Source organism: Neolamprologus brichardi, chromosome 16, assembly GCF_056152115.1.
Source record: "Neolamprologus brichardi isolate AB-2024 chromosome 16, ASM5615211v1, whole genome shotgun sequence".
In the NCBI taxonomy this organism is placed as follows: domain Eukaryota; kingdom Metazoa; phylum Chordata; class Actinopteri; order Cichliformes; family Cichlidae; genus Neolamprologus; species Neolamprologus brichardi.
This window is the reverse complement of record NC_142119.1, coordinates 23,695,527-23,719,943: the sequence shown is the minus strand read 5'-3', so window position 1 is coordinate 23,719,943 and position 24,417 is coordinate 23,695,527. Positions and strand designations below refer to the sequence as shown.

The following is a 24,417-nucleotide window of genomic DNA, read 5'->3' as shown; positions in this document are numbered from 1 at the left end:
TATGTCAAAGATCACATTTAAGCACTTTAATATATTCACACTGAAACTCTAATTATCTCCTGGCCGCCAGTCAGCTGGGATTTCCTTGTCAGAATATAGATTACCTAAGAACACACAGGCCTAGAGAGCAGAGCCTCGGACCAAACCTGGACGAGGATTAAGGTCAACAACCTGGGAATCGCCCTCAGTTTATAACTGCACCAGTGATATAACCAGGCTACCGAGGCATATGTGTTCATAGCACAAATGCACAATGCAGAGGTATCTGATTAAAAGTCCAATTAAGCCTGGCTTGTATTCTCCTTTTTTTCTCTTGGCTTTGAGATGACAATAACAGGTGCTTAAAAAAAAGCAGCTGGTAGTACTTAGGCACAGCGGTTGAGCCAAATGCTGTTAACACTCACGTAATAGTCATGCTAACATGCGGCTGTTTTGAGGGAATAATGTTGCCTCTGTTCATCATCTTAGTTGAGTGCATTTACGCGCTCAAGTTTGCTAATTAGCACAAGATATAAGAATCTGAAAACAAAAAGGTCAGCGCAGGGATTCTTCAGGACCCGCAGCAACCGTCAGTATTCATCTTGAAGGGAGAATCAATTCTTCTTCTGTCCCTTTAGGGGTTCCTACGGCAGATCAGCTACCTCCCTTTCATCCTATCCCTCCTTGCACCAACCGTCTGCATGTTCTCCTTCACTAGATCCATGAATCTTCTCTGTGGTCTTCCTATCTTGCTCCTGCCTGCTAGGTCCATATTTAACAACCTTTATCCAGTATATCCACTACCACTCCTCTGGGCACGTCAAACAATATCACCCTTGCCTCTTTAACTTTCGTCATGAATGTTGGTGCCAAATCTATTTTTTCAGGATTTACTTCTAGGAGATTACCAACATCATCAGAATTTATGACATGTATGGACAAAACTCTGAGGCTATAATCAAGAAGTAGATTTTGCAGGATCTGGTTTGTTGTCTTGCATGCCATGGATATCTGTATCAATCCATCCAATACAGAAAGTCCTGGTTTAAGCGAATTCTCTGAAGAACTCAAAGACTCGGTGCTATCTGAATCAGATTCACGCAGCATAAAGTAAAGTGCACAATGTCATTGTTTGTTGTTCTCTGGGGAGGCCATTCAGAGTGCCTCCTTTATACCATGTTGGAAACATACCAGAAGTCAGCAGCTGCTAAATCAGTTACAGACACCACCAGTGGGATTTTTTTTAAAAAAAGAAAGACATTTTGCTGTGTGTGCTCTTGTTGTGTTTTTCCTCTGTTTGGACTGACACTGAATGTGTGAACAGCTGTACTTATTTTTGAGGAAAAAATAAGCATGGTGGTGCGAGACCTGTGTTGGCTTCATAAACTTTGCAAAGCTGCATTACACTGCACATTTCAATATAGCAGAGTTTAAATCTTCTGCACTCTGCATGAACCTGTAGCTGTCTCCAGAAGATGAGAAATAACGTCCTGGTCCTGAGGTAAAAGCTCACATTTAAGAGTGCTGGTAGAGAAACTCGAGCAGAGAAATAAGCCAGCAAATGAATGAAAGAGCAGACAGAGGCTCAGTAAAGGCAGCTGTTGCTGTGCGTCTGCAGGCTGAGTTGCCGGGACTAGAGAATACCCGTTTTTCTACTGGCAGATGGAGCGTGACCAAGAACCATGGCAGGAAAACTGTGATTCCTGTAATCTGAGGGAAAAAATCAGCTGAAGGAAGGCTTGCGGTTAAGCAAATAGTAAGCAATTATAAAATGATGACAGATCAATCTTTCCATGGTGTGATGCATGCTCTACTTTTAGAGGAATGGTTTACACTATTTTGCTGTGTAATAATGTTGTAATTACTGTGGCCGCTTCAGGGATCTTTGGAAGTTAAAATACGGTGGTGCAAATGTTACACCCAGCTCATGGCTTTTCAAGCACACCCAAAAACCATTACTGTACGCTGTATGGTGAGCACTACAACATCTGCCCGAGGAAATGTGCACAATGGACTCATGCTTTAGAGTGCTGGAGCTGAAGGGTTTTTAGAGAGTGAAACAACCCACTCTGACTAATTTAGCCATTCATAAACAATGGATGAGGGGTTAACATGAGTGTTTCTGTGAGTAAGAGGTTTAAAACGCAATCTCTCGTAGGTGTGTGAAGTTTAAATGCGGGCCTGGGATTTGTCTCACCGAGAGAGATTAGCACTCAAAGCAACCGAGGTTTTCAGTCTCGCAATGCTGCCTCGTTTTTTAACTGGGCGGAAGATATCCATGGTAACCTCTTGGATGTGGCACGGCGACTCTGCTCTGGTGGCGGCTCAAAAATGTGTCGAGTGTCACTCTTTTAGCCAAACGACTCAGTGAAATGATTTTTTCAAAGCATCGACGCAAACACCAACATGAGTGCGGCAATTTCTCAACTGTGGCCATGTAACAGATCTCTTCTGTCTTTTAGAAAAGGGTTCCAGCACAGTGAGGAAACAATCTGTATCGTTTGACAAAAAAACCCAAAAAAACTATAAAGAGGCTGTCATCAGCTGTTTAAGCCGTAATTATCTTCTGCCGTTTTTCACATTTTTAGTAGTCTATGTGGGATTTCTGAGCGTTATTGCGACTACTAAGCAACATTTCTTTAATAGTGAGGACCACTTCTGTGAATATGTACATAGACATGGATCTACATCCACACATATGGCGGTCAAAAAGTGCCAGCACAGGCTAAAGTGTGGGCAGACAGCCTCCCCACACAATCACTGGTGAAGGTTGCTGGAGGTCTAAGTACACACCAACAATTCTATGCTATTAATTTCTACTTCACCTCGTTCTGAAGTTATTGCATTCACATTATTTTCAGAAAACTTAATCTCTTTTAAGGAGACACTCTATACCATGCAGACATACGCCATTTTTTCAGCTAATAGCTCTTCTTGTTGGTACACAAATGCACTGTGTTGCCTTCCGCATTAAAGAAATGGAAACAAATGGCTCCTTGGAAGCAAACATAAAGGGTGCTTCAAGACTTTTGCACAGTAATGTACAATACCTCATTCTTGAACTGTGGGGAACGGATTAATGCGCAGTCCTATAGGTGCTTTGACCCTATTCTGCTTATAAGCCAATAGTGGTGGTAACACTGGCAACAATCCCTCACAGATAATGGACGTATACACAGTATAGGCTCGATATTTAGCAAGAATTCCTGGATTCTGTTGAATCAGCCATCAGCTGTTGCTTTTCTCCTTTGTCAGCTCTTTGAAACTTCTGGTTGTTTGTACAAGAAAAACGACAGGTTACTGACGTTGCATGGCAGTACACAAAGACGCCAAACATCCTTCACCTCCCACTTTTAACATAAAGGAGGAATTACTTCATGAACCACTCTGCAGCACAATGAACATTTGGGGGGTTTTTTTTGCCTAAATTAAAGGGAAAGTAGTTCCATTAGTACATTCTGTGTTCTCTGCAGCTATTTCTATTACTTGCCTGTATATTAGCTGTTTGCTCACTGTCTACGTGCCCACTTGGCTTGATCGACTGATGTGACTGTCTCTGGTGGAACATCACATGCTGGGTTAGGCTAGCAAACTCTAAGTCTCCGATTTCTGCTCTTTTTGTCATGGAATCTGTCTCCTGTCCGTCTTCACCAGAGCAGGAATGCCACATTTTCAATAACCAGCAAAAAGGCAGGAAAAGAGGGCAAGAGGTCATCATTTTTGCGAAATTACGCTATCGTACTACTTTGTTTACTCAGCATTGTTCGCCACAAATGCTGGGCTTATTCAAACCCCATGGTTCACATCTGACTGTGGAGTGTAATCACCTACTTACATTACGGTCATTCAAGTGCAATTTCTCTGACTAAACAGGCTAAATGCTTCCATGCTGCCTCTCTGTCTAAAGGAGGTCAACTGAGCCTACGTGAACGAGCACCCAGACGACATTGCTCCATAATGACTCCCAATGAAATAAAGCAAGTGAGTCATCCAGTACGACAAGACCTGTGTCTCCAGAGAAACGTCACAAGAAGATAAAATATCCCCAATTCTGCTCCTCTAAAGGTTATCAAGCAGCTTGACTCTATTTTTGGACTCGTGTGGTTGACGAGGACACAAACAGGAAAGCTTCATTCTGGCTTTGACAAAAGGCAACTTGAACTGGCTATTCTGCAAACACTTGGCATGACAAGTTCTCTTAAGGAGTGCTCCGAAGACATAAAGTTCCCTGAACAGGCCGATCCCAACCCCCGCTGGTTGTCTGAAAGCAGATGTCCCCTGGAATGAATCCTGATATCACAGAGCTCTGACTCTTTTTGCTCTGGACTTCCGCGCATCGCTTCTCAATAGAGATGGACGAAAAGCACAAGAGCAGCTCGACTAAAGGTCAAATCACCCCTCCGCCCCAAAAAAAACGTTCGAGTTTGGTTTCTCCAGGACAAATGATAACTTTTGGTTTGCTAGTCTCCAAAGTAGATTATGCAACAGTTTCCACTTTAATAACAAGGGGTAAGAGAGGGCAGCGTTGTTATGGCAGACGCTCTCCGGTGGGCGTAAGTACAGCTGGGGTTTCTGGTTTAAATAGTTCACTCCCTCCCTCTTTCTCTCTCTCTCTCTCTCTCACACACACATGCTCTCATGTCCCTCCCTCAATTTCTGCTTCATTCACCCTGACTCTTCCTCCCACACGTTTCTTCTATTTACCCACGAGACCCCAAATTCAATTACAGTCAGGGTGCCGTGGGAGGCAGACTCAGGTGCAGCTGAAAGGCATTCTCGTACACAACACGTTGGGCAACTGCATCATGGGAGTGACTTCACTGCAGGCAGAGCTACAGCGCTGACCAAACGCACAGCCTTCAGCACTTTTTTATGTTTTAATTACCCATCAAGTATTGCAGAAAATAACACGAGAAAAGGAAGGGCAGCACATGTGTTGCACAAATTTCTAACTGATAAGAAGATTTCAGCAGGAGAGCAGCAGAGGTACAGCCACAGCACCCGGAGTGGATAAGGATAATCCCATGATATCACACTGCTAGTCCGTTCTGACATGTTAATTAGCCCTCCAAATCTCAATGAGAAATTCATAATTTATTGAAGAGGGGCACTGCTGTCGTGAAGCTGCTGTGCAGCCGAGGCAAACCAGCTCTCGTGAGGGTCTCACCCTTTATCTGAGACCAGAAGGACATCACAGGGAAGACTGCGGGCTCACTAAGAGCAGCATGGCCGCCACACCCATCACGAGCTGTGATGTCTACCTACCCCGCTGCTACTCAGTCAGTGGGATACAGCAGTTCAAGAGCTTAATGAAAAGCGAGCCCATCGAAGCTGCAGTCAAACGGCGTGTGGAAGTCCGAGGATCCCCCGTCTTCACGAGTCGGTCACGAGACGAAAAGAATCACGGGTTATGTTTGCATTCGCCTCGTCCTTTCTTTGTAAACTGACAGCAGGCAAATGGTCACATCGGCAGATAGAGTCGACCGTCGCTGCTGTGTGAACCAAACAAATACGACGATCCTCCACAAAGAGATATCCATCTTGGTTACCATAGGAACAAGACTTATTATAAAGGCATCAGTTTTCCCAAAGCACCTGTGCACAGTATAGGAAGCAGAGCAGCATGATATTGTCAGGCACAACATGACAGCGTCTGTGACAGCTTTCATCAGTGGCTCTGTGCTGTTTCACTCTGTGTCTCCACGAAATAGTGTGGATAATGTACGGGGAACTGAAATCTACATTTACAGCCGTGTTTACACGGTCGCCTGTTTGCTTTTGCTTTACAGGGAATTGAGGGGTTACGCGTAATGGAAATATTTGCTATACAAGAGCTCCAGTAATACAAGTGCTCTCTATTTGCCTCATAGGAAAAACAGCCAAAATATTTCTGAGACAACATTTCTTTTCATTATTGATTAATATAGAGACCATGTTTCCTTATTAATAGCTTATTAACACAAATAACTGTAAAAATGGTTCTGATTAATTTTCCATTGTCTAGTTGTTGGTTAATTGTATGTTTTTGCAGCCTTTAATTGTGATACATGATGGATATCTAAATTCAGCATGCTGCAATACACTGTCTGGGAAGGCTTTGGCTAGCTAGAAACATAACTTCACAAAGTTAATCCAACAAAAAACCCATAATGTTGCTCAGTTGTTTCCAAGTAAAGCTACAGATAAGCTCTGGTATTTCTTCACCATACTCAGTCAAAACCACGCAACTGTTTGGTCATCCTTCTTTGGGAAATCCACTGCTCTGATAGGCAGCAGCAAGAATCTGTAGGCAGGGACAGATATTTTGTTCTGAAAGCTTTGTGGGTTGTGTTTGAAGACTTTTACGTGTTTGAGTGGGCTTCGACTGCATGCAGGTAAACAGACTTTGCGGGCAGCAAAAGATGGCGTGATTTTCATGAATTTCAAACCCATCTGCTGCTGTCTGATTATTTAATTGGTTTACATGTATTAACAATGACCAGAGCAAGAAAAAGGAAGATTAGCGCACAACTATCTGGATGCAGGAAACACTTGAAATCCTGGAAAACTGGTTTTCCTGGCAGACTGTCATGTACCTGACTCAGATTGATATGAAAACCACAGATGGAAACTAAGTATACATAGATATTGTAGTTTTACATCATACTGATTTATAGAATATTCAATATGATTGTTTTTGTTTACATCAAATTATTATATGGTATCATGTTGAATGCCTTGATATTGATTAAATGGGCTATTCCACAATCCTTTAAGGTAACCCTGATATTTATCTGATAAAAATACCGTCTTCCTTTTATCAGTATGTGTCTCTTCACATATTAGTATTCTTAGCCATCAGTTACCGGATAATTCCTGCTGTAGCGCTTCTCCCGTGGCTCTCATCCTAAATGACCTGATTAAATTTCAGGATGTGGGGGACAACAACCCCCGCCACCCTCACAAAAACCCCTCTGTGGGATTTCAATTTCATGCCATGAGAAAAAGGCAACTGAGGGTTCAGAGTTCATGTGAGGAAAGCATGAGAATATTTCCTGGCAGAAGACAGTCAGTCAGTGCAACAATGATGCAAGACGTATGAATGCCACCGTTATTTTTAATCTTCTTTCCCCCCCCCCCAGTCCTCAATCTGTATCACCAGTGGAACATCTGACGCAGGCTTTCATCTTTTCACTGCATGTCTCAGCTTTTAAAAACCACACAAATCTTCCATTTATTTGACTTATTTATTTTTATAGTCAAACTGCGCATATGACCTCCGCCCCCTCTCCGTTGCCATCCCAAACACAATGCCATCTTTCAGGGGGAAATGGGTCAATCAGCAGTGAAACGAAGACGAGCTAATGATGCCCCACGACTTATTGTGAGTCACATTTTAAGTAAGAGGTTTTGAATGCAAAAAAATAAAAAAAGCGATGAGGGCTGCGTCTCCTTCCTGAATGTGTTACTCATAAATGATGTGCAGCAGTGAATCCCCATGCCAGCGCCCTGCTCTCATATTAATGCTCCGCATGGAAAACCCCCCACTCCTCAACCCAAGATGCCCGCTTCTTCCTCCCTCCACCCCTTCCCGAGCAGATATCAGTGGAAGACAGAACTCTGCAGCACGGCAGCCGGATCAGACGCTCCTCACCCACCTCTCTGCGTAGCCATGGCAACCCACACATAGACCGGCATGATTACACGTGCCCTTTCAAACAAGAACTCGTACAGTGTTGAAATTCGATGTATGTGCACAGAAAGAACATCAGCCGGGGATCCAAACGAACACCTCGGAGGGTTCACGTCCTGCCGCTCAAAGGTCGCGACAGTTGTGCCGGCGAGGCGCTCTCTAACAGCGGAGGGAGGGATGATAAATCACAAATAATTCCTTTCCGTGGCAGGGAGCCACACGAGGCAGCTGCGTGTGTTTTCTAAGAGTGAATAACAACAGATTAAAGTTGGCTGAAGCAGTACTATCGGGAGAGCGGCGCTTAAGAACAGAAAAAAGAAATGTTTCTATTTTAGGGCTCCCAAAAGAGAACAAATGTAATATGTTAGCAGAACAGGCAAATATCACATGCCCGGATGCTTGTGATTCCCAGTCTCCTTGCGGTATCGGCTCTTTCTAATTGTCTCCCCAGCCAGGTTGCAAACACTTTTCTCTGGTGACATGCAAGATAAAAATCAGAGAGCTGCTATTTATCTGGAAGCTCTCTCCAATGAATCCCCTCATTCACAAAGACTGAGCTTGCTCTAACAGGGGATGGAGAGATTGCCATGGTCACCATCTCCTCATTGGCCACAACAGATGCACACTATACAAGTCCACCCCCCCCCAAAAAAAAAAAAGCTACTAGAGTAACAACACAGTTAATTTAAAGAGATCTGGCTTTTACTCATGCATGACTCATATCAGGAAGAGGAGAGTGACAGTAATGGGTTTAGAAAACTCATTGACATGGTGTAAAAGGTAGGGGAGAGTTGGATGTGTTGCTCTGTGCATCATAGCTGCTGCCCCATTCCCCCGAATACTCTAACAGCCAATCAAGTCCCATTTGTATTCGCATTCAGCCAATGACAGCTCATCAAAAAAAACGCTGGTGCCAAATCATCCTCTGTGCGCAAATCATTCAACCACTACCTCTGTCAGTTCTCCCCCCTAAAGCGCCGGGAGGCTGGGGGAAGCAGACCGTGTCCCCACCGCAGCTCCGAATTTAACAAGATTTAGCACACTGCTCCCAGACTAGACCGTCTTCCTCTCTCTTAGCTCTGCCTCCCTTTACGCTCCACGTGTCATGTTTAGAAACACAGAACATGAAACGTGCGCTATGCGCGCAGATAATACTCATGTTGAATTTCAGTGGTGTCGACCCGTCCCGCTGTGCAGACACAAAAGATTTCAGAGACTCCCTTTGCATAAATACATTGAGCTTGGAGTGGAAATCTAGGCTGATTGCTTTCTATCCCAGTTAGTATTTATGCACGTTATTAACAACAACCGTCAGAGAAAATATGCTGATGTCATCGATAAAACAACAAGCAGAAGGTTTTCAGTAATGCAGTTTAGACACAAATGAGCTATAATATAAAACAGGTAAATATGAATACACCTGTTATTCTCGGCTATAGTGCTGCAGTCAACTGCGACTAACAGTTATTTCCATTACTGACGGATGAGCTACTTCTGTGGTCAAAAAGTGACAATTATTGATTAGTTTCCCAAACTAGAGAATAACTCATTAAATTGTCTTTACCTTTGACCCATTTTTTTACCAAATTCACAAACTAAGAGGCTAGAACTACTGCAGGTCTGGCATATGTGCTTAAAATGTGCCTGTAATGATTATTCAAATATTAAAATAGATTCAGATTCGTTCCCTTTTGGTCTGTATGGCTAATCTGTCATCTGAAATTGGCAGCACTGGTATAGGCTTTAGGGCTTCGTCATATCTGACTCCGCATGATTAAATTACCATAATTGTTTTAAAGAGATCGAGCAAATGTATATAAGCTATTAGGGTGGAGATTCTTGGTACCAGAAGTTTTATGGTTTCCATTTTTAGTCCTCTTATAGTCCATTTGCACTGACCAAACACACAGCAGGCTTTGGTTGGATGCAGCTGAACAACGCTCTCTGTGTAGAGAGCAAAGCCGTCTTGAAATCAGCTTTTAAAATGTAGCTTTTTATTTGATTTATTTAGCATATTTAAAACTTATCAGCATACATAACAAACGAGCAGCTCGTCAAAATGATATTCAACTGATGCACCAAGAAACCCCAAACTGAAACTACCATGACTGTCATTTTTATTAACGGCTAAACATTTAGGAAAACGTATGCGTCGCGCCACAGCTTCATAACGTGAGTACAACACCACGACTAATGGACGGCTTTGTGCAATTAATTAGCTGTATTGTACACTAATGACAGTGGATTGAATGTCAGATTTAATAAGTGCGCTGATCGGTACGTGCTGCATTTGCCAATCCCATTGCTTCCTTTTTTATTAAGATCAATGTTCAGAATGGAGCTATTTATGCACCCCTGGTACTCGACTCTCCATATGCATCTGGGCGTCGCTCCACAGGTGTGTACTTGTCCTCACTGCCGGTCAGTCAGTCACTGAACAACCATACATAAGCTGTTTAAGACCGAGCTGAAAGAAGCCCTTTATCGTGCTTCTGCTCATTAAGTCAGGACCTCATTGCCATTCAGCGGACAACAAGGCACACTAGAGCTCCTCTAATTGCTTCTCATCACAATGAATGGGTGACAGCATATGGGGAGAAAAGTGGAGAGTGGCCGGATGATGCTAAGCCCTCTGGACTGGTGTGAGAGTAGGCTTGTTCTAAAGAAGCTCCTCTCTTTTGTGACACAGCCCTCTTTTAGCCCGGGTGGCCCATGCTTCCCCGGTTTCCTCTAAACACTTTCAGTTAAGAGGATGAGAGAGAGAGAGAGAGAGAGAGAAATCACATCCAGCAACAGAAAATAGGTTAAATATAGCTGTCTGCGTTCATAGTTAGCATAAAAAAATCTAGTCAGTGAAACATTCTTGATTAATTTTTTATCATTTCACACTAAAAGGATGCCTAAAAAGGAGTGGAAATGGATCCAGCATCCTTATTTAGTTATGTAAAGTTTAAATATGTCAGACTGACAGAGTCTCAGACAGCGTCGTGATAATCAGGCAGCAGCATTTTCTGCAGGATACCGGTAATAGCTACAGAGCCTTGCCATCTTCTCTTCTTCGGTTGTGCTACATCTTCTTCTTTGCTCCTCCCCTAAAAACACATGTACACATGCATACACTTGCAAACACAAGCACAAATCATGAGACAAGCTAGTGCAACCACAAATGACCGCAAAACAAGGCTCTCACACTGTGCTGAAACAAGGGCACATAAATCAGGCTATTTCATTTTATTATTCCTCTTTATTGATTCGTTTTTATCCTCCTGTGGCTTCATGTGGGGAAAGGAGTTTCACTGGGGGAGGGAGGGAGTAGGCTTCCACCCTAAGACAATGGTAGGAGAAGTGCCGAAAACCAGTGGGGTGTTCATTAACATGTTTATTTTCATCCACTGATTTGTAATCTAAACTGATGGCTCAAACTCTGATGCTGAACACACCAACACCCCCGAGATTCACCGACAACACGCCGTGTTTTGCACCACGTTCTCATTTTCTGCTATTGTACAAGAGCTCGGGGCTTTGAAAAGTTGAAAAGAAGGGCGATAGAGTGAGTATGAAGTAAAAAAGTAACATAAATCAGCTCAAAACCTCAAGAGGATGCAGTGTTGGGCAACAATAGCAATAAACTCAATTTTTATAGCATTTTTCCAAACCAGAATGAGAAGGTCCTTAAATGAAATCTGCAAAAATAGCAGCATTAAACCATTTCAAAATATATAAAACGAGAGGAAAAGAAAAGAGAATTATAAGGCTGTGGTTAAATGTTATACAGCTTGTCAATGCAGGTGGGTTTTTGAAAGTTGTTTAAAACAGGGAACTGGTTGCCATCTGCTTTACGCCTTGACTGTGAAATCTGTAACAGCAACTGATTCCCTGATCTGTGGATCTCGGTGTGGTGCAACGTGTTCTCTGAGATATAAAGTGGAGCTACACCATGCAGAGATTTAAATGTGATTAATAAAATCTTAAAAAGCAAATAGATGTAAGTAGCCTTGTGCTGCCCTGGTTTGTACTAAGTGTATGCAGGAAACTGCTGCTTCGTTTAGGCATGTGAATTACAATGATGGATAAGGTGTTCAGTTATATTATCATAGAACTGGTTTGACCCTGACAGTAAATCTACATTCACTGGCTACTTTATTAGGTACACTTGTCCAACTGCTCAGTCAAGCAAATATCTAGTCAGCCAATCACATGGCTGCAGTTCAATGCATTTGGGTATGTAAACATGGTGAAGGCGGCTTACTGAAGTTCAAACCGAGCATCAGAATGGAGATGAAAGGCGAACGTGAATGTGGTATGGTTAACGGTGCCAGACAGGCTGGTCTGAGTTTTTCAGAAACTGCTGATCTGCTGGGATTCTCCCACACAACCATCTAGCTGTGTGGGAGTGCTCCAGAATAACAGAAACTATCCAGTGAGCAGCAGTTCTCTAGGTGGAAATGCTTATTGATGTCAGAGGTCAAGTGGAAAATGCCAAGACTGCTTTGAGTTGATATGAAGGCAACAGTAACTCAAATAACCAAGTGTTACAACCAAGGTATGCAGAAGAGCACACCGATCTGGTACAGCAGCAGAAGACCACACGAGATGCTACTCCTTTCAACAAAGAACAGAAAACTGAGTCTATAATGCAAAATTGCACAATAGAAGAAAATAAAAACTTACATTTCTGCTGTGATCTTCAAGTGGAAGGATCAGAATTTGTAGTAAGCAACATGAACGAATGGATCTATCCAGATCACAAAGACCAAATCACCCTAAACAGGTTTCTTGAATTTGAAAGCATCCAATTAAACCCATCTGGGATGTAGTGGAACAAGAGATTCTCATCATGGATGTGTAGCCAAAAACACTGCAGCAATTATGTGATGCTATCATGTCAATATGGGCCAGAATCTGTTAAGGATGTAATGTGTAAAAATACCAAGACTGAACTAGACTTCTAGCATGCCTATTGAAATTGCCCAGATAATGCCCAGTTTACTGGCAAATTGGCAAATAACACCAACATAGTGGCAGTCTGTAGTAACTGTTCCAATACTCACGGATTAAGTGAATACTTTGAAGCTGAGGTGACTGAGTGGAATTCAGGTGATCGTAATATTAGAAGTATTCATCCACTGGGGAACAAGAACAACATGTCTATTCAGCAGTTTTGTGTGATGCTTAGCTTGAATAAGAAGCACGCTGTGGTTTAATCTAAACCTGTATGTACTGTTGATGTTATTAGTAATTAGGAAAGAAAAAGTATTGCAGTAAAAATAGAAATCACATATGGAAAGCGAATTAAAATGCATAGAGATTAAGAGGTTTGTATTTAATTAATTCAGGATTTGCCTCAGCAGGTAGACTTTTAACAGGGGCTGTGGCTGTAATGGACAAAGTGAAGTGAAGGCAGGAGAGGACAGACTGCAGTCCTCAGTGGCTCATTATAGTGAGAGAGGAAGACCAGCAGTAGGAGTGCAATATGATAGAAAGATAGAGCGAGATGGTATGTGTCTGTATTTCTAATGTTTTGCTAAATCAGAATCAGATTAGATGTTTTCCATATAAGGTTGCACCTGATGCTATTCTAGCAGAAAGGTTTGGCCCGATGGATCTGAACTCCTTCGTTCATTCACAGGAATGAACATAACTCTCCCCCACTCTGCCTTCATCATCCCTTCCCCCACATGCCAACTGCTAAATGCATGCTGCAATAACACTCTTCACGGACAAAATCTGCAGAGCTTCCACCAGCCATCAGCAAACATAAGCATCAAAACATCAGTACACACAGTGTCGGAGTATGTTAGCCCGAGGAACGTAAGGCGAGACGGCAGTCTGTCCTCCTGCCCCACTGAATCTAAACCAAAACGACTTTATTTTCAATCTTCCGCTTGTTTTGGAATTAAACAAAAAAGATGGACTAGATTTTAGTCATGTTATTCAGGAGGCCAGTCTACCGCTGTCCAGGTTTTTGCAGCCAGACTTTATCAGCATCAACACAAGTGTTCACAGCCAGAGTGCTAACTAGGCCACAGCATGGTATGCGACCCATGAGAAGGCTCTGTGGCCCCTTTTTGTTTCTCAACCATCTGATACTCTGCCCGCTGAGGTGGAAACTTACCCCTCTCAAACAGAGGAATGGGAACTGAAGCCTCTGGTATCAGTAACAGGGTGAGGTTGGACATTTTATGTTTTCTTAAAGAGACGCCCCCCCAAAAAAAATTCCTGCCTTGAGTCACTTTGACAATAAAATCATCTGAGATGAGTTGCCTCTTCCTGAACAATGCTGCATGTTCCTGTTGTGAAATAAAAGACTGGATAATTGCTTGACAGATGTGTTTTGTAGACCATGCAGCTATCTCACTTCACTGCTGCGGGGAAGAGATTAACATCAGCACAGTGTGTACAAAGTTGACATATGTCTTCTGTATCTCAGAGATAGTTGGGTTGCGACTTGGTGAAACAAATTGTAATTACTGCTGAAAGAAAGCAACTCGCTTCAGGCAACTAAATGTGCTTTAAAATTGCTTTACCTCAACTCCAGTAAAAACTCCTTTCTAAGGTTTTAAAGGTCTCCCTCATGCTGCTAAATCTGGTTCTGACTCATTGGGCCGTGGACTTGGAGCCTTTGGTGTCCTGTGAGGACGTGGGCAGCTAGTGCTTTGAGTCCTGTGGAGTGTGGAATGGGGACTCCATGAACTGGGCTCGTTCAAGTGGATGCTTGATCTGATTGGGATGTGGGGAGTTTGGAGGCCGGATCAAGTGAGCTTTCGGTTCTTTGTCACACTTCTCAAGTAATTCGTGAGCCAATTTTGCTGTGGGCTGGAGTAAACTGTCCTGCTGTGGGAGACTGGTAAGAGGAGCTGCATAAGAACCATTAGAAACGCGGTAGATGTCAAAATAATATCCATGTGAACCCCAATAACCTAAGATTTCCCAGTAAAACATTGCAATGTAATGAGATAAATAACATTATTAAATTCCACTGATTTTAATGTTGTGACTGATCAGTGTATACACTGTTTGGCAATTCGAAAATAAATTAACCTTTTGTTTTTAGAAGCTCAACATACTCAAGAAAACAGGAAACTTTCTGACACTAAACTATATGTACATAGTAAATAAATAGATGTGTGTGTATTAATATGTGTCTATACATATATATATAAATATATATATATTTTATTTTATTTTTTTATAATAGATCTTTCCACCCTGAATGCAAGCCAGTGACTGAGATAAATATCTTCTCTGTTGATACCTTTGGGCAAAAAACAACATTCAGGCCACAGAGCTTTTTATCTCAAGTACTGACTTGTGATAAAGGATATAATGTGTGTTAAATTGAGCATGAATAAAGCTTTCTGTTAGCGAGAGCCTTTTGTTACCCTCCCCTTTCGCAGCCTCAGCTTGTTTCAGGCCAGCTTGGCGAGAAAACGTTGCAAACTCACCATCACAACCGTTCAGCTACACAATGAAGGACATTTTAGGGCCTTGCAAAAAGGGTCACTTACATATATTTCTTGTAGTGCACAGTATTTAGTCGTTTAATGTTCTTTTTCACCACCGAAGCTCCAAAGTGTCAGCGTGTGTACTCCTTGGCGGTTAGAGTAGTGTTAAACACAGCTTTGGGACACTGAAACGTCATAAAAAATGTATTAAACTCTGAGGTTGAGATCACCTTTGTAAGCGGAGTTTCCCATTGCAGGTTTTCCACAGATTGCAAGCCCTGAAGCGGACTGAAAAAAAAATCCCTTCCACTCCTGCTCTAGACTCATATCAAATTTAAGCATCACCGGCTGGATGATATTGCAGTTGACAAACTAGCGTGAGAAAAACTAGTACAAAAAAAAGTAGACATAAACAAGAGTGTAATTAAACAGGATTTCACTGAGAGAACCTAGTGAGCGTTAAGTATTAGAAGAACATATGACACCTCTAGAAAGATTAAGCGTCATGCACTGCCTAAGGAACTGCATTTACCCACACTGCCTTGGGAAACAGCCAAAAGGACACAGCCACCCTGCAATGCACACACACTAACTGTCAGTAAAGCTCAGCAACTTCACTGCCGGGGTCCATTCATACACATTAAACAGGTCCTGTGTGGCTGCTGCTGTATCTGTTTCCCTCCATCACTACTTTTCACTATCTACTCATCTTGCTCCACTGTTTTGGGAGGAAACGCTTCTGGTCACAGAATGTAGCTCGTTGTTCTACTCTATCCTCAGACAAATACCAGTATTTTCTCTTTCTCCTCCCTGCGTTTCTGCCATTAAATCAAAGCCTGAGAACATTGAGAACACGAGCTGTGGGAGGATGAGATTATGCAAAGTATGTTATCTTCTTCTAAGTGCCTTAAAGGACATAGCTGGTGTTATTGTATATATTGTACTATATTAACACTATCAAGGAAAAGGCCACAGCCATATGCCGTCATGCTGAGGCCCATTTTTACTGCCTGACATGCATCTTCGTTTCTGTAAATTATATAAGATGTTTTATTTTTTTAATGTTTAGAAATGTTTGAAAACTGTTACACGAAGTACAAAATCAGTTATTGGTCAGGAACTATTTACAACTGCGGATTAACTCTCTCCAGCAGGACAGTGTACATGTGACAAACTGAAACTACACTGCAGTGCTGCCCATGATCATCATAAGAAAATTTGACTTTTGCCTCCAAATCATTTGCTTTATGTTAAAATAATCCAGTTTCTACACAATGAATATATGTTTTTACATTTTTTTTTTTTGCATTTTAAGCATTGTGACCAGATAGTAGAAGGCACTTAGCAATTAGTGTCTAATTTTAGCACATCCGCCTTCGCATACTGTGTCCAAATTTAGAGCCATGTGATGAGAACGTTAATCCTCTAAATCCTAAAGTCAAGAATGGAATTCGAATGGGAGCTCAAACAAGACAAATAAGATATATTCTTGTCTCTCTCGTCTGTACCTATCTGCTTTCATTAAATTATCTAAGATAACACCAGTGTTTGGAAAGCTTCAAGAACAGGGATGCTTAGCTCTGCTTCTCTCTCTTGGTCTCGTTCAGTCGTGCAACATCATAGCATGGGCATGAACTCTCCATGAGTGAGCTGTAAAATCGTGCATCCTTTCCTTGTCATCCAAGGGCGGCATAAAATATTTCCAAGGACCACCTCTGGCCCGTGAGCTGCGTTTTGAGAACCCTGGCAGCAGAAGAATAATTGTGGTGTAGTAATAGCGACAGCTGTAGAGCAGATTTGAAACACTTTGGGAGATTAGGAAAGAGTGAGCAGAAATTGAATAACCCACAATAAACTGGAGGAACCCTGACATTACTAAGATCCATCCAGTTTCATTCAACATGCAGTTACCATGCCAACCTGTTACCAGACTGCAGCTGGAATCGGGGAAATGCTTCTTGGCCACGGTGAGATAATGAAAAGTCCTGTTCAACAACAAGAAAAACGATAATAACTCACCGAGATGTCGAAAAGCTCCTCTGTGTCATCCAGCATACGGACCCTGATGGTGACGTGTCGTCCGGGGGGCATGGCCGGAGGTCTGTGCCCGGGATCTAACGTACTGATGCCAAGGGTCTCCGGAGCTCCGAGGCGCTGCCCTGCGCCAGAGGAGATTGTGTCTGGGTCTGGCTCTGCCATGGTGTGCTGCACTGCTCACTGCTCAGCCTGCATCAAGGGCAAGACAGAAGTCAAGCACAGAAAAACATATTCAACCTAAAGGGTAAAATCTGAAACTCCCGTCTCACAGCATCAGCAATGTATGTGCAGTACAGCCCAATGTCCCAGAGGATGGGCTGCACGACCTTTCATGTCACACAAAACACAGTAATTGTAAATGCAGTATTTGCACTCGCTGCTAATGGCTGATAATTGTTGCCAGTGGGAGACCCAATTAATCTAAAAAAAAGAGTGAGGCAAGTTCTTGATTTCAAAGCACAAATCAAGCAGCCCTAATTTGATTTAACAAATGAATCATGAGGCTAGAGAGTAAAAATCAAAGAGCCGGTAGAATGACAGTTGATTTGGGCAAGTTTTACGACCGGCACATTAAGGCCAGAGACACTGAGACGCACGCTTGGGATTCAATAGGTCTCAGAGGGCAGCAAATCAGACACGTAAAGACGCTGCAGGAGACGCGAACGTAGAATAAACACAGAGTAATAGGAATTAACCGAAAACACTCCAGATGATGAAATAACTATATTGCATCGGTTATCAATAAACTGCAGGTTTAAAGTAGCGATAACAGATAACATACATCGATTTCTTTCCACTTACCCAATTCAGCTGTCACTAGTCAATCAGAGCTAACACAAAGACAGGCAACTGTTCACTCTCACATCCACCAATTAACATAACACGAATGCCTTTTGGCTGCGGGAAGAAGCCCATGATGGCAAAGGGAAAACATCCACCTCCGTGCAACCAGGCTCTTTCCGATCCATAACTAATAGATGAATGGCTTCAACAGGCCACAGAAAGTAACTAACATGACAAATATAAATGATGGGTACCATCGCTACAAAGCATCCAGTGCTGGTGGTTCACATCCAAAACCAGAAAGAGCCGGGGTACATCTGGAATGTGGGAAAATCTGCAGTATCACTCAGTCAATACTCTCCCAGATGGCTGAATGTTTTGGACAAAGTCATGGATTCATTTCGGGTTGACACTTGATCAGGCCACTATCCCCCCCCCTCCACCCCGCCACCATGTATCTACAGCCAGATCCCCTTAGGCCCTGCTGTCCTGCTTAATTCTCTCTTCATTACACATTCCAGCAGGCTGATGTCATCCTGAGACCTCACCGAGTGGTTTGTCAGAGTACTGAGGCCACTGGGCAGTTGTTCAGCCGCCGCAGAGGTGAACGACTGGTGCCAAGTTTAAGCTGAGAGCTGAATAAGGCATTTCAAAGGAGTGGATAATGTAATCCAGTAGAGTGTGTCGAGAATATAGCCCGAGGACAGTGGACACTGTAAATTCTGTGCGATGATGGTGTAGGGATCGATGGCTAGTAGGTCTGCTGACTGTAATTTTATTTTTTTTTAATTGATGATTGCTGACTGATTGAAAAATCAGTCGGCTGGGTGATAGAAAACTGTGACAAGCGACCAAAGATAAACAGATATTATTTACAAGAAAGAGAAAGGAAACAAGAAAACAGGAAAAAGGCAGTTTTTCTTGAGGAATGACTGATTGAATAGAAAACCAATTTTCTGTCAAGTGATTGTTAAGGCTGTCAAGGCCATTCTGTCCAGATGTATTGTGCTCAAAGGCTAAAAAAGTAAAGGACACTTTGTAATGCAATCAATCAGGAAAGTTCATCTTTGAGTTCTCTGTTATAAGACCAGTGACACTGTCATCCCAGCGCAGTGGGTGAGAGATGTTGCTGTATTCCAGTTAAAGTGCACGCTCCCTTGGGCTGATCAAAAACAGACCTAAAAGCTGCCACCGGGGCAGTCTGGATGGAAACGAGCATATTTTCCCCAAATCAAGCCCAGTTCTTTTTGACACTTGATCCGAGTGGCCGTCACCGCTCGGTGGCCCTGGCTCTTGATTATTGGCAAGCGTATTATGTCAACTCTGTAAATTCATGGCTTGCATGACCTGCACATGCATGCCACGTAACCGGACACTCTTCAAACAAGGCACCAGTGAAACAGAGGGCAGTGAAAGAGTAGACTCTGATTATTTCAGTCAGCACGTACCCTCCCCTGCACCAAGCATCATGAATCAACCAGTCATGACTCCGGGTCTGTGCGCCTCTCTGAATAGGTAACACAGGACCAAACGAACACAAAAACAGGCAGTAGTACAGATGGCCTTGTTCCCAGGGCTAGAAAGTGACACAAAGTGTACTCGTCCAGCATACAATGCCAAAAGGGACATTTGCAGACCCCTGAGTGTTTCTCAGGGTAAACCTCCCTGCCTTTGAACTTGTTTGCTTGAAATTCCACACAAGCCTGTAATGTTTAGCTGTGACTGCTGGCTTATTGAGAGTCCAGCGTTGTAACAGTGGCTCCTCTGTGCGCAGAGGCACACAGGGGCCCCTAGATGAAGTCCACAACCGCACAGCTGGAATCCTTTAATGACAGCTGAATGACCAGAGGCTGTCTACCTGAGAGAAGCTGCATAACAAAAAAACAGAGCTCAATTTCTTCTGTGTTTCGCAAACGACACTGATACATGGGTGTGGCTGGCATTGCCTGAAAGGCTTTAAGTTCTTACTGTACTGCTGGCAATGTGACATACGTCCATTAAGTGAAAGGAATGACAACCAACAGGATACTTGTAACTAAGGCCTATGCAAAAAAAGTCTCAATGACTCGAATGCTACAGTCACTGTAGACTCAGCTCACGGAGTCTGAAGTGTGGTCACACCATAAATATAATGTAGGTTAATAGAGCAGGCTGCTGTAATCCTCGGGACATTATCAGCCAGTACAGTACATGTGACATTAACGCATTGCTCGGACCCACCTGGATAGCCTCTGGTAACGGATAAATGCACACACCCCGGCACTGTTTGATCTTTGCAATCTTTTAAATGTCACAGAGCGTGCATGGATCGTCTCAGAGAAACGGAACCCCCAACGACTGCGGCGTCTGCACATACTGCTAAGGTATATCTGTGCAATGCAAGCCACACTGCAGGGACAGAAAGGACAGTCCCTAGCAACATATAAGGATTTTTCACACGGAATGATAGTTATTCCCCACCTTCGAAATCCAGCATCACGAAACAACACGGGAAAGATACTCCCAAGACTTAACCCTAATCTCCTCAAACAAGTTGAATCACTTCCCTTAAAGAGCACAGAGAGAGAGAGAGGACTCGGGCTGCACGATTCTTACCCCCGTGTCTCGAAATGCGGGCTTGTCCACACGAAAGTATTTCCCAGCTGAAGGGGAAGACTACATCCACGTCCGGAAAAATTGGGGGAAAATGAATCCCAGATGAGTTTTAGACGCAGCTCGCAGCGATCAGGAGGCTTCCTGCGGTCGCCATGGCGGACGACTGAGTGAGTGAGCCGGGGAGAGACGGGATTACATTGAACCGAGCGACGGATCCACTCCTGCTGAATTCACTCAGACAATGAAGGAGGTGCAGCAGCACCTCCACCTTCCGAACACCAGCTGCACACCGAGGAGCAACAGCACCACCCAGCGGCAGCTGCTGTAAAAAACACTGCATTCAAACTTTATAAGTTAAGATAAGACTTACATTTACAAAGAGAGTGCGAAAACATCCTTAAATGTATACTTTTCTTCACAGTCGGTGATACGATTAACCCACAGGCGTTGTGCCGCTATAGCTGTAGCTACACTATGGTTACAATATGGTTATAGTGGCGCTATAGTGTAACTATTGTTTAAGTAACAAAAGTTGTACTATAGTGACATTATAGATCGTTACATCATGTATTTTTATATAAAAAATAGTTGCACTATAGTTACACTGCAGTGGTCCTATATTTACAGTAGTTACACTATAGTGGCGCAAACCACTTTGGTAAACGAAGGTCACGTTTGTGGAAACGTTAGAGGACCAGCAGGGAAGCTTTAGGGAGCAATCCCGGAAGTTACCTTGAAGGTTACTGCTTAATGGGTATGTGCTGTATTATATATGTGCTTCAACATCGACATTTCCCCCTTTTATTTCCACTTTAAAGATGTTGTGATTTCAAACTCACTGTTTTCTTCTTTATGTGTGTTATACAGTTGTTTATGTATTTGCCTCAGGCACCAGGAAAATTGAAAGAGTAAACAATCACAACAATTAAAAAAAAAAAAAAAAAGCAGTACTAAGCATTGTCAGCATGTATTGAAACGGGAAGTCTTTTGTTAAATAAAAAGTGGAAGTGGTAATGTCCTACCCTCTGTTTCCTCCCAGTTGTGTGTACTATGTGTGGTCTGCTCACTTATTATCTTGTTTTTGGAAATAGAGAGTCACTGATCTAAGGACAGAGGTTAGTCGTGCAACAGCATCCATGCAACAGCATCCTCTAGAGTTTGCCAGAGACTCTTAGCTCAAGGACATTTCTGTAAGACATTGTTCTCTTTTATCAAACTACTGTATTCTGCGTCACCTATGTAAAAACCCAAACCCTGCAGTTTACCTGAGGTCCAGATAAGTTTGCTATAAAGTGAAATGCAGACGAAATACAAAAGGCCATAATCATGGACACATGTTTGGAAAAAAAAAATTAATCCTTCACTGTATGCATAACAGTGCGTGTAAGGATGTAAACTGAAAATGAGTCAAAGGTGTAGTTGTGTCACCATCAAAAACAAAGAAAACGATGCTAAGATATTAACTTGGCATCATGCTGATTTCCTTGTGTCCAAGTTCAGATTTTATTCAGTTTCTGTGATGTCCAAGCAGAGATCTGCAATGCTAATACATTTCTGAACTCTTCTACTACTTTGTTAAACTCATGGCATGTATTCAGAACAAATGTTATTTAAACCAGACAATATCAAAAAAGGCATTAGGAAAGGCATTGGTAAAGTTTGAAAGGGAGGACCAGACTAGTGCAGAATTTTAAAGAAGGATTTAAAAAAATGGCAAATATTGCCATCGTTATCACATGGCAAAATGATAAGGATATGAGAAAATGGATACTTGGACACACGGATGTAAAGTTGTATGATAGCTGGTTTTGTGACCAGGGCTATTTCTTTGTGAAAAGTTTACATCCAGAGATGTCCAGTCCAGCGATCGCCAAGTGGTTTATTGCCTGGGATTGTTTAATTGTAAGGGTTTTTGCTTTAATACTGTGGTGTCTTTACACTGCAATACTGTAACATGTTTTAAAGTGTGAATCTGCACTATAAAATTAAATCTAATCATGAGAGCAACTGACAAAAAAACTGATGATCAAGCCCACAATTTTTCAGGCAGAACAAAAACATCAGTTTTTGTGCCATAGCAATATACGGTAAGCAGTGGTCTCATCTTTGTCATCCCTATAAAAACTGCTTGGCCTAACTACTGTAGTAAATGCTAGTGCACCCAGTAGTATCACTGATAAATTACTTGGCCAGTGGTCCCTGAAAGTGTCCAGCGATGATACTAACAAGCCAACTACAACTGACTTTGTGACTCTAATAATGACGGACAAGTCAGATTAAGAGAAACCTCTGGTTTAATCAGTCGGTTTATGAACAGTCGATTGCTCACATTATGTAATCATTGCCAACTGTTCACTGCTTTGTATGCCCTCCTTCCCTCTCTTTTTATGCAGAGTGGCCTGGGGCTTTGGCTTGGACCCGGGCCTCCACATCGCCCACGCCTCTGTGCATGCTATTGGGTCCAGGGACAGAGATAAAAGGCAAGGACTGCGGTGAAAGACCAAAACATTTTTTTCTTCTCCTTGCCTCTTTTTCATGTCTGCTGCTCGCCCACCTTCTCATTGGCAGGAAAGGAAGTCTCCTACGCTTTAGCGGTGTGGGACTGAAGATGGAGAAATTACACTTGGAACTGAGGCAAAGATTTACATTTCGGCAAGAGCGTGAAAACGAGCGAGAAAGAATAAACAGACCAGATACAATGCTGCTTTGGATTAGTTATGTAAGCAATCAAGATTTGGTGCCATGTTCTTAGTGATCTCTTATCCAGTTATGCAATAGCAAATGAAATCATTAAGTCAACTTATAATCACTGCTGGGTGGGGAAACACTGCACACAAAAGTTTTACGTAATATCTATTCATTATATGACAATTTTTCATTCAGCCGGCTTTACATTTGACTGGTTTCCCAGAAGGTTAATAAAAAAAATAAAACCATATACTGGGAAAATGAAAACAAATATGTCACATCTAGATTCAAATGGGGTCATTTATATCAAGATCTTATGGATAAACTGGATCTACCAAATAAAACTGATGTAACAATACGAGCCTCCCACCCACTGATAGACATAAATACCTGCATCATCCTCAACCAGCTGTACAAAAAATGTATGCATAAGCAGCTGCAGTAAAATAAATAATAAGACAAGACCAAAGTGGAGATGTTTGGTCACGATGCACAGCATGGTGTTTGCAAGAGAACAGGATGAAGGTGTTGCAGTGGCCCAGTTAAAGTCCAGACCTCAACCTGACCGAAATACCTTAACCAAAATACTTCCACAACAATGTGAGAGACTGAAAAAGTCCTACAGAAAGCAATCACTTCAAGTTATTGCTGCAACGGTGGTTCTACAATCATGGAGTACTTTGTTTTTCAAAGAACTGTGAATACTTTTTTTCACAGGACTGTGTGTACATATATCATTAAGACTTGTAAAGACAAGTGAAGAGATCATTCACAAGAGGATAGAATGCTGTACAAATTGGCACTCTCATGAGACACTCGGTGTGAATTTGCCATGTAAGTCTTAAATTAGTATCAAGTTAAAGCTTGTAGATACAACTTAAACTTTTGTGTTTGCAGGTAAGTCCTTTAAACCAAAGAACGTATAATGGCCTTCAGGAGGCATAGACAGGTCCACTCCTCTCTAATTATAAATGGGGAATGGGTGGAATCTGTCTTCAATATCAGATTTCTGGGAACCCACATCTCCGCTGGATCCACACCATTAACACCCTGGTAAAGAAGGCCCAGCAGTGGCTGCGCTTCCTCCGTGTTCTGAGGAAGAATAACCTTGAAGCTGCTGCTGGCCTTCTGCTGCTCCTCAGTGGAGAGTGTGCTCTCCTAGTGCCTGGGTGTTTAGTACACAGGGGCCACTACTAAGAACAGGAGGGTAATTTAACA

General features: G+C 42.6%; 1 protein-coding gene across 2 annotated transcripts in view; it reads right to left on the bottom strand.

Annotated features, from left to right (window-relative positions):
- LOC102786545 (FERM, ARHGEF and pleckstrin domain-containing protein 1) overlaps positions 1-20,760 on the bottom strand; it is a 56,645-nt gene extending 35,885 nt beyond the window's left edge. For both annotated transcript variants that reach the window (XM_006788427.3, XM_006788429.3), the window contains exons 1-2: positions 20,512-20,760; positions 17,116-17,322 (exon numbers count right to left, since the gene is read on the bottom strand). In XM_006788427.3, coding sequence (XP_006788490.2) covers positions 17,116-17,295 — 180 coding nt within the window. In that variant the 5' untranslated portion in view covers positions 17,296-17,322; positions 20,512-20,760. The remainder of the gene's footprint in view (positions 1-17,115; positions 17,323-20,511) is intronic.
- Positions 20,761-24,417: the final 3,657 nt, after the last annotated feature.